The sequence below is a fragment of the Heptranchias perlo genome, chromosome 14 (assembly GCF_035084215.1).
Source record: "Heptranchias perlo isolate sHepPer1 chromosome 14, sHepPer1.hap1, whole genome shotgun sequence".
Taxonomy (NCBI): Eukaryota; Metazoa; Chordata; class Chondrichthyes; order Hexanchiformes; family Hexanchidae; genus Heptranchias; species Heptranchias perlo.
In genome coordinates this window covers 5,469,955-5,481,479 of record NC_090338.1, presented here as the reverse complement: position 1 = coordinate 5,481,479, position 11,525 = coordinate 5,469,955, and the positions used below count along the sequence as shown (strand labels likewise).

The 11,525-nt window shown below is 43.8% G+C and overlaps 1 protein-coding gene across 1 annotated transcript in view; it reads left to right on the top strand.

Annotated features, from left to right (window-relative positions):
- Positions 1–7,876: 7,876 nt before the first annotated feature.
- Positions 7,877–11,525, top strand: part of LOC137332273 (arylsulfatase I-like) — a 36,338-nt gene continuing 32,689 nt past the window's right edge. The window contains exon 1 of the mRNA XM_067995979.1: positions 7,877–8,280. Coding sequence (XP_067852080.1) covers positions 7,967–8,280 — 314 coding nt within the window. The 5' untranslated portion in view covers positions 7,877–7,966. The remainder of the gene's footprint in view (positions 8,281–11,525) is intronic.

Sequence of the window (11,525 nt, the reverse complement as noted above, 5' to 3'; positions counted from 1 at the left end):
TCCTGGGGCCAATATTTATTCCCTCAACCCACATCACTAAAAAAAACAGATTATCTGGTCATTATCTCAATGCTGTTTGTGGGATCTTGCTGTGCGCAAATTGGCTGCCGTGTTTCCTACGTTACTACAGTGACCGCACTTCAAAAGTACTTAATTGGCTGTAAAGTGCTTTGGGACGTCCTGAGGTCGTGAAAGGCGTTATATAAATGCGAGTCTTTCTTTCTATTTATTACTGATCATCTCTTATTCCACCAATGGGAGCGTAGAGGTAAGTGTGTGAAATTTGCAGGAAAATAATATTGTAAAGCTTCGCAACATACCCGGCCATTGCTGGTAGTTCAAGACAACCTGCACACATGTTAGAAGGAGTTAAATCAAATTGAGATCCATGGGGTGCACAAGGAATGACCTGAAAAGCTCAAAGGCAATTCATTCAAAGCTTACACATATAATTGCTTAAACTTTGAAAAAATTTCCAAGCTGAAGCTCCTTAGGATGTTTGTATTACGTTAAAGGTTCTATATATGTATATATATATATAGAGTCATAGAGTTATACAGCACGGATAGAGGCCCTTCGGCCCATCGTGTCCGCGCCGGCCATCAGCCCTGTCTACTCTAATCCCATATCATATATATATGTGTAAGTTTTTGTTGCTGTCATTGCCTGGGGCATTTTGCCAGCTATGTGGACAATGCCACTTCTGTGCATTGTTTTCACATAACAGGGGGGCTGGACTTGTAATTGTTATAATTTGTCAATGTTTTGGCTCTGTAGAGATTTGCGAATATCATTTGCATACTAATGAGCCCTGACACTTAGCGACATCAAACAAGATAAAAAGGCTGTCGGAAAATATTTGCGAATGGAAAATTGCAGGGAGCTATGATGCGCCAGGCAGCCCAACCCTTTTCAATGAATACATCCCAGAATAAAATTGAGCAATGTTTAAAGCCTTTGTCCTGTCAGATTTTTGCATGTGAAAGAGAGATAAGGAGACAGGTTACACTGGACATCTGAAATAAAAACAGAAAAATGCGGAACAATTTGGAAGGAAATCAGGAAGCGCTTTTTCACACAAGGGCTAGTAGAAATCTGGAATTCTCTCCCCCCAAATTCTTTCCCCATTGCAGGTCTATGGAGAAAGAGCAGGGGGAGTGGGACTAATTGGATAGTTCTTTCAAAGAGCCGGCACGGGCACAATGGGCCGAATGGTCTCCTTCTGTGCCTTAAGATTCTATGATTCTATTCTATGATTCTAAAAGACTGTGGATGCTCGGGGTCAATAGATTTTTGTTGGGTGAGGGTATCGAGGGATACGGAGCAAAGGCAGGTAAATGGAGTTGAGGGACAGATGAGCCATGATCTGACTGAATGATGGAGCAGGCTCGAGTGCCTGAATAGCCTCCTCCTGCTCCCATGCTCAGCGATAGCCGCGGCTCAGTGGGTAGCAATCTTTGCCTGTGAGTCAGAAGGTCATGGGTTTAAGCCCCACTGCAGAGACTTGAGCCCATAATCCAGGCTGGCACACCCAGTGCCAGTACTGAGGGAGCACTGCACTGACTGAGTGCCAATTTTCAGGTGAGATGTTAAACTGAAGCCCTGTCAGGTGAACATAGAAGATCCCATGACAATATTCAAAGAAGAGCGGAAGAGTTCTCCCTGGGGCTAATATTTATCCCTCAACCCACATCATTAAAACAGATTATCTGGTCATTATCACACTGCAGTTAGTGGGATCTTGCTGTGTGTAAATTGGTTGCTGCATTTCCTACTTTACAACAATGACCACACTTCAAAAACATACCTCATTGGCTGTAAAGCGATTTGGGACGCCCTGAGGTGGTTGAAAGACGCTGTATAAATGTCAGTTCTTTCTGTCCTCCACCTGTCACCTCTCTGCTGCATATTAAGCAGAATGAGAGCCTGTGTCACCAATGGAGAGTCGCTGCCGTCTATCTGATTTATTTTATTAACCTGTACTGGATTTTCTGCACAATATAAACGGTTGAATTCTCGTTATCAGCGCAAAGTCCGCTCCTGTAAAAACATGCACAGCACGTGTTTGCGTTTTACGTGGACACTTCATGTTTGGGCACCTCTAACTCACACCGCTACCTACCCCTCCAAATCCCACCTGGATTTAAAATTGGGGCCACTGACTTTGAGGGGAGCTTGGTATTGGGAGCACCATCACCTCCAAGTTCCCCTTCGAGTCACACACACCATCCCGACTTGGAAATATATCGGCCGTTCCTTCATCGTCAAAATCCTGGAACTCCCTTCCTAACAGCACTGTGGGAGAACCTTCACCACACGGGCTGCAGCGGTTCAAGAAAGGCGGCTCACCACCACCTTCTCAAGGGGCAACTAGGGGATGGGCAATAAATGCCGCCCTCGCCAGCGACGCCCACATCCCCAGAACAAATAAAAACAAAGCAAAGTGCGACATGGTTTGAGGTTTCCTAGGAGACGGTTAGGATCTGTTCATTTGCGAATCTTCAAAAATACCAGAAAGTGTTGGTGTCCACGTAGAAGGGAAATTTAAAAAAATTACAACTTCAGCAGCTTTTCTTCAATGAAAGATCTTTTCAAAGTCACCGGCTTTACCAACACATCTGCTCATTCTCACTCATTAAAAATTTACCACATTTGGTTTCTCTCTTCTGGTGTGAAGGGAGGACTGGCTGGGGGAAAAAAAAAACTTTTGAAAGGTCTCCTTGCTCCTTCTAATTATGATGTTCTTTACATCAATCTGTAATGTGCATTAATCTTGATGTGTTGCTTCAAAACATTTCACAAATGTTTCGGTTAACCTACAGCCCATCATTAACAGGAACAAAAGGGGAAAACACTGGACGTGGTCAGAATGTCAGTCAGCCTCTGTAAAGGGGAAAGGCAGATTATGAATGATGAAGAGTATACACTCAAAATGCCATAACTTGTCTTTCCTCTTTCAGATGCTGGCTGACCTGTTGTCCATTTCCAGCAATCTCCCGTTTTATTCTCTCCATCCTCCAATTCTGGCCTCTTGCGCATCCCCCGATTTCCATCGCTCCACCATTGGCGGCCGTGCCTTCAGCTACCTGGGCCCTAAGTTCTGGAATTCCCTCCCTAAACCTCTCCGCCTCTCTCTCCTCCTTTAAGACGCTCCTTTAAACCTACCTCTTTGACCAAGCTTTTGGTCATCTGTCCTAATATGTGGCTCAGTGTCAAATTTTGTCTGATAACACTCCTGTGATGTTTTATGACGTTAAAGGCACTATATAAATGCAAGTTGTTGTTGTTTGCTTTAATAGAGGTTACTGCAGGGTAGTGGTTATGTTACTGTACTTATAACCCCTCTCTTTGACTAAGCTTTTGTTTATCTCCCTTTTTGACTCCAGTTTCTAATGTTCTTATATTTTCCTTACCCACTTAGTGAAATGCCTTGGGACATTTCACTACAATAAAGGTGTTATACAAAGGCAAGTTTTTTTAGAGGATCTATGGAGCTATTTGAAGCCAGGGTATCCTGGCCAAAACTTATCCCTCAACAAACATCACTAAAAACAGATTATCTGGTCGTTTATCACATTACTGTTTGTGGGATCTTGCTGTGTCCAAGTTGGCTGCCGCGTTTCCTACATTATAACAGTGACTGCACTTCAAAAGTACTTCATTGGCTGTAAAGCACTTTCGGACATCCTGAGGCGCTATAGAAATGCAAGTTCATAGTATCATAGTCGGTACCGCACAGGAGGAGGCCATTCAGCCCATCGTACCTTACTTACTCTGTCAAAACCCTTCATGATTTCGAACACCTCTATCAAACTTCCCCTCAACCTTCTCTGTTCTAAGGAGAACAACCCCAGCTTCTGCAGTCTCTGCATATAATTGAAATCCCTCGTCCCTGGAACCATTCTAGTAAATCTCTTCTGCACCCTCTCTAAGGCCCTGACATCCTTCCTAAAGTGTGATGCCCAGAATTGAACACAATTCTCCAGTTGAGGCCTAACCAGTGATTTATAAAAGTTTAGCATAACTTCCTTGCTTTTGTACTCTATGCCTCCATTAATAAAGCCCAGGATCCCATATGCTTTTTTAACAGCCTTCTCAACTTGTCCTTCAAAGATTTGAGTTTATTCACCCCCAGGTCTCTCTGCGGAACAGGCTCGAGGGGATGAATGGCCTACTCCTGTTCCTCTGTTCCTTTAGAATTGTACCATTTATTTAATATCGCCTCTCCTCATTCTTCCTACCAAAATGCATCACTTCACAATTCTATGCATTAAATTTCATCTGCCACGTTTTTACCCATTTCACCAGTCTGTCTCTGTCCTCCTGAAGTCTGTTACTATCCTTCACATTGTTTACTACATTTCTGAGTTTCGTGTCATCTGAAAAATTTGAAATTATACCCTCTATACCCAAGTCCAGGTCATTAATATATATCAAAAAGAGCAGTGGTCCTAATACTGACCCCTGGGGGACACCACTGTAAACTTCCCTCCAGTGTGAAAAACAACCGTTCACCACTACTCTCTGCTTTCTGTCCCCTAGCCTATCCACGTTGCCACTGTCCCTTTAATCCCATGGGCTTTAATTTTGCTAACAAGTCTATTATGTGGTACTTTATCAAATGCCTTTTGAAAGACCATATACACAACATCAACCACACTACCCTCATCAACCCTCTCCGTTACTTCATCAAAGAACTCAAGCAAGTTTGTCAAACATGATTTTCCTTTAACAAATCCGTGCTGACTTTTACTTATTAGCCTGTACATTTCCAAGTGCCAATTATTTTGTCCCGGATTGTTGTCTCTAAAAGTTATTTCTTTCTTTATTTCTTTCTATATTTGGTCCTGTTGTAGTTCAAAGTATTGCTTTCCTTTACAAGTGTTGGTGATTCTCATTTGAATTGCAATTGGATTCTGATGTTAGGAGTACCTCGTCTAATGCCATTATTGTGCTGTGTTTGCTGTCGAAGTGTTGTGAATTTTCAACGTGCTGCAGTGGGCTGAAGTAGAAATGTTGCAAAATAGCACGCACCCCAAGTAGAGCATTTCAACTTCCTTCCAGAGCCCTGCCTCGCCTCTCTGAGCGGTTAGATAGTAAAGTGCATTGGGCAGGAATGAGGGGATTGCCAAAGGATGAGCCTTGGCATGTTTTATTTAAAACTATTGAGTCAGAGGCATAGCAAGGACTGGCGATAGGTTAGGGGGACATGATGCAGCTTTTAAGGGGTTTAACAACCAGGTTAAAAGAAAGAACTTGCATTTATATAGCGCCTTTGACGGCCTCAGGACGTCCCAAAGCGCTTTACAGCTAATGAAGTACTTTTTAAAGTGTAGTCACTGTACAGGGCCATGGCGAGAGAGTGGGGCAGTGGGATTAGTTTGGGATTGCTCTAAAGAGCCAACATAGACACAATGGGCCAAATGGCCTCCTTTTGTGCTGGGAACCTCTGTAGTTCTGTGGTTTTATTTCTTTTTTCGAAGGTTTATCTAATCTTCCCTTGGAGGGTGTCAAAACCTCTCAAATTGCTCTTTTTTTGCACTATTTTATCACAGTGTTTGCTTGACACGAACTATTACAGACGGAATCTGGTTTTGCCAACTGCTCCTGTCTTAGATATAGTAATGACATGCGTGTTGGTTTAAGCCCATTCCTGACAGAGCCTCTTGGCTGAGGCGGGGTGACCAGATTGAGTGCACTCTCTTGGGATGGGAAGGAAGTTTAAACTCCTGTCATCTGTCTGATTTATCTCCAGATACTAGATACCGGAAAAAAAACATAAAAAGACTAAACAACTGGACAAATCTATATCACGTTTGTATAAAGACTCCGCCAACCCAGCAAAGTCTATGCTTCAGTTACCCACTGGTTGCCAAATTACATCCTTTTCAAAATTAACTTTTCACTTTCCAACAGCAGAAGTTTAATTGGAGAAAGAAAGAAAGAATGAAAGAGAGAGAGAATGAACAAAAGAAAGAGAGAAACAAACAATGAAAGAAAGAATGAAAGAAAGACAGAAACTATGAGAGAAAGAGAGAAAGGATGAAAGAGAGAAAGGTTGAAAGAAGGAAAAAGAAACAATGAAACAAAGAAAGAAATAAAGAGAGAGAAAGAAAGAAAAAGAGACAGAATGAAAGAAAGGAAGAACGCAAGAGAAAGAGAATCAAAGAAAGAGATAGAATGAAAGAAAAAAGAGAGTGAATGAAAGGGAATGAAAGAAAAAGAAAGCAAGAAAGAAAAAAGGCTGAGATGAAAGAAAGATAGAGATAGAATGAAAGAGTGAGAGAGAAAGAAAGAAGAAAACAATGAAAAAAAATCAAGAAATAGAGAGAGAGAATGCAAGAAAGAAAGAGAGAATTTAAAAAAGAAAATAAGAGAGAAAAAAGAAAGACAGAAAGTAAGAATGATGGCAAGATAGTAAGATAGAAAGATAGAAAGAGAGGAAGATGGAAAGAGAGGAAGAAACGAGCACATATATTTATTTAGAAGTTTATTGTAAATGGGACTGGAGTCTGATTCGTATAGAGATGAAGAGCCAATCGGTGAGCAGAGTTGCAAGAAGCAACAAGGGATTAGGATTGACAGGAATTCAGAAAAACAAAAAACAAGAGACTCTGTGAGTGTGGGTCTGAGCCGCACAGATCAAATATCCTGGCCCAGAAATTGAGAAGCATAGCACTCGTTTTTCAGGTATTACACGGCCAACTAAGGTCCCAAAACGGCAGCCAGGAAGTGCGCCAACTGCCATATTGGGTAAAGGGAGCACAACACATAATTTAGGCCAGCACTTTCGATGCAGTACTGAGGGAGTGCTGCACTGCCAGAGGTGCCGTCTTTCAGATCACACATTAAACCGAGGCCCCGTCTGCCCTCTCAGGTGGATGTAAAAGATCCCACGGACACTACAGAAGAGCAGGGGGGTTCTCCCCGGTGTCCTGGGCCAATATTTATCCCTCAATCAGCATCGCTAAAAAACAGGTGATCTGGTCATTATCACATTGCTGTTTGTGGGAGCTTGCAGTGCGAGAATCTGTTGCTGCGTTTCCTACATTACAACAGTGACTACACTCTTAAAAAGTAATTCATTGGCTGCAAAGCGCATTGGGATGTCCTGAGGTTGTGAAAGGAGCTGCAGAAATGTCAGTTTCTCCATTAATTGTGTGTAATACACAGCTCAGTTCCACACAGTGTACGTACAGAGAGTGCTACCAAGGTCTGTAAACTGGTTTATAGTTTATAGGATTCCTGAGCCACAATCAGAAAGGTCAGGAGCTGAGCTTTCCAAGAACTTATAGAACTGAGGACTTTTTTTTTAATATAAGTTTGAGTCGAATGGCACTTTTCATTTTATCAGTCTATTTAAATATATTTTTAGTTTCTCCGAGTCCAGATCTGGGTGTAATATAGAAGGATCTTCTTCTCAGCAGCACATTCCGTACAGATGTGAATTTGGGAGAACAGGACACTCAGTATTTGCACAGCTGAAACTCAACCTAACCTTACAACCGAGCGAGTGAATGAATGAATGCACGGCCGCGGTGACTGGCAGCGCAGTCACCCAATAGGAACGGGAGGCCCGGCCCCCGCCCACGCGGACGGGCCAATCAGAGAGGAGAAGGGGCGGGGTTCTGGAGGAAGGGGCGGTCCCACAGCGAGCTCGGGTGAGGTGCGCCGCTGATACAAGGCGGGATAGTACACGGGCTCAAGGCACAGAGCTTGCAGTCATTATGCAGCGCACTTTATCTCTGCCAAGAGGGAGTAAATATCTGACCCAGAGTCAGGATTGGGTTGAATCAAACCTTTGAAAGTCTTTTGCTGTCGAGAAAATTCAAAAGGAACCGTTAGAAAAGTTTCTGAAAACTTTTTGGAAAACTTTCAGAAAACTTTTTGGAAAAGTTTCAGAAAACTTTCCAAACTTTTTAAAGTTTCCTGCAGAAATGCTTGGAGTGTGAACCCGGGCAAAGCCATGGCTGTTTATTCCCTGACCGGCTTTTCCTTGGTGAGTTTGCTGTCTTTTGGCTACTTGTCCTGGGACTGGATGAAACCCGGGTTAAGTGGAAAGAAGGGGCCGGCGATGGAAGGTGACGGCGCCGTCACCAGGGAGAAACCCCACATCATCTTCATCCTGGCGGACGATCAGGGCTTCCACGATATCGGGTACCACAATTCGGACATCTTCACCCCGACCATGGACAGACTGGCGGCGGAAGGGGTTAAACTGGAGAACTATTACATCCAGCCCATCTGCACCCCGTCCAGGAGTCAGCTTATCACAGGGAGGTAAGCTCAGTGCTTGGCAGGGAGAGGACAGGGGGCTGCAGCTAACTTTCAAAGAGGGGGGGTGGGGGGGGGGGGGAAGAAAGAGCCGAACATTCCCTCACTTCCTCTCTCGGGGGCATTCCTGCTGTAGAATATAGATTGGAATGCTTAGGATTTTTATTTAAGAAAGACTTGCATTAATACAGTGCCTTTCACCACCTCAGGATGTCCCAAAGCGCCCTACAGTTCTACAGCCGATGCAGTATTTTTGAAGTGTAGTCACTGTTGTAATGTAGGAAACGCAGCAGATAATTTACACACAGCAAGATCCCACAAACAGCAGTGAGATAAATGGCCGGATAATTTGTTTTTAGTGATGTTGGATAAATATTAGCCCAGGGCACCAGGGAGAACTCCTTTGCTCGTCTTCGAAATAGTGGCTGTGGGATCTTTTATTTCCACCTGAGAGGGCAGACGGGGCCTCGGTTTAACGTCGCATCCGAAAGACGGCACCTGCAACAGTGCAGCACTCCCTCAGTACCGGCACTGGGAGTGTGAGCCTGGATTTTGTGCTCAAGTCTCTGGAGTGGGACTCGAACCCACGACCTCCTGACTCAAAACTGAGAATGCTACCAACTGACTCACAGCTGAGACTGCTTAAAAAGGGAAAAATATTTTGATTCTAAAATTAATTCTTAAAGACGTATTTGCTACTTGGCAGCACGTTTATGTAATTAATGTATTAAAAAAAATCTCCTTTTGCCATACTTTTTCTGGGTGGAATACATTCCTTTGTACATTGATTGTAAAGGTCGTTATCGCAGGGCTCTGCCCTTCTGAATCCAACTTTAAATCACGTATTAATGTTAAATGTTTTTAACCTATGGTTTTTTACCCCTCTATTTTGTTAGAGCCCCACTTCTGTTTGGCCCACCTGTGTCTGTGGTCAGTTGAAATTAAAGGGAGGTGTAAATCTCCGCGGGGAGTCCGTACCGTTTTTCCGTGGCTGTTCCGACAAACTTGCAGCGGATGAGCTGGAGGCCCCTCCCTCGTAGATATTCGGCCACTGAGTGCTGCACATTTAGGGAGCCGGGACCCTGTAGCTTGTGAGTAGCCCCCGCTCTGAATCACTGCCGGGTGTCTCTTGCTAGAGACCGCGTGTGGGTGGACGTCGGGTTAAGGACGAGGCCAGGCCGTGCCGCATCTTCTGGTCAAGTAGACTACCCGCCGCAGACCAGGCTCGCCTATGAAGTATGGTCATTTCGGAGAGCCACCAGTGTCCGTGAAACTGTGCCCCGGGCAAGGACTAGGAGAGAAAATTTCAAGTGGATTTTTAAAAAAAAATCCTCCGGTCAGTCGGAACAAAGAGAGGGTTTGGGGATGGGTAAACTGTGAAGATATCGTTGGGCAATCAGTGAATTGACAAGTGCACAGTTCATTTCACAATGCTTCCAGCCTGAATTACGTGTCGTAATCAAAAAGTGCTTCTCAAAGTGTCGCAAATCAAAATGCATCAAAAATAGGTTTCACGTGTTTTTTTTAAAAAAAAATTCTTTTAAACTCGTTAGCTTTCTGCAAATCCGAGCTAGACATCATTCAACCAGTGCTCCTTATATACAGATTGTCCTCTTCCCCCAGTTCTTTTCAATCATCACACTACGGGCTATGCCTCTTCATCTAAACCTTTTATTAAAATTGTAAATTGACCTGAGAACTGCGATGTTACAATCCAGTCAGCAGCTCCCACTCCCTCCACACTTTCAGTATTTAATCTAAGCCGATATTCCAATACAGTGCTGAGGAAATGCTGCATTATCGGACGTGACTGTCTTCAGATCTAAACATAGGAACAGGAATAAGGCAATTCAGTGCCTTGAGTCTGTGCGGTCACTGTTGTAATGTAGGAAACGCAGCAGCCAATCTGCACACAGCAAGGGCCCACAAACAGCAATGTGATCATGACCAGACAATCTGTTTAGGTGATGTTGGTTGAGGGATAAATATTGGGCAGGACACTGGGGAAAACTCCCCTGCTCTTCCTTGAAATCGTACCATGGGATGTTTAACACACACACAGGGCTGCGGTTTAACATCTATCATCCGAAAGACGGCATCTCCAACAATGCAGCTCTTCCCTCAGTACTGCACCCAGAGTGTCAGTCTGGGTTAGTCAAGTCTGATGGAGTCAGCGACTTGAACCCATGACCTTCTGACTCACAGGTAGGAATGCTACGCACTGGTGCATGGCTGAAACTTAACATTAGGGACAGGAGGAGGCCATTCATCCCCGCAAGTCTGCTCCGCCATTTAATTAAATTATGGCTGATCTGCACCTCAACATTATCCGGCCTTTGCTCCATATCTCTCGATATCCTTACATAAAATTACATAGAATGTACAGCACAGAAACAGGCCATTCGGCCCGACCGGTCCATATCGGTGTTTATGCTCCACACCCTTCTTCATCTCACCCTATCAGCATATCCTTCTATTCCTTTCTCCCTCATGTGTTTCTCTAGTTTCCCCTTAAATGTATCTACACTATTCGCCTCAACTACTCCTTGTGGGAGCGAGTTCCACATTCTCACCACTCTCTGGGTAAAGAAGTTTCTCCTGAATTCCCTATTGGATTTATTAGTGACTATCTTATATTTATGGCCCCGAGTTCTGGTCTCCCCCACAAGAGGAAACATCTCCTTTACCCTATCAAACCCTTTCATAATCTTAAAGACCTCTATCAGGTCACCCCTCAGTCTTCTCTTTTCTAGAGAAAACAGCCCCGGCCAGTTAAATATTTCCTGATAGGTATAACCTCTCAGTTCTGGTATCATCCTAGTGAATCTTTTTTGCACCTTCTCCAGTGCCTCTATATCCTTTTTATAATATGGAGACCAGAACTGTTCACCACAGTCCAAGTGGGGTCTAACCAAGGTTCTACACAAGTTTAACATAACTTCCCTGCTTTTCAATTCTATCCCTCTAGAAATGAACCCCAGTGCTTGATTTGCTTTTTTTATGACCTTATTAACCTGCGTCGCTACTTTTAGTGATTTGTGTATCTGTTCCCCCAGATCCCTTTGCTCCTCTACCCCATTTAGACTCTTATTATCCAAGCAGTGTGTGGCCTCCTTATTCTTCCTACAAAAATGCACCACCTCACACTTATCTATATTGAAATTTATTTGCCAGTTACATGCCCATTCTGCAAGTTTATTAATATCTTCCTGTATTTCCTGTGCCATCTCACGATGGGCCGAATGGCCTCC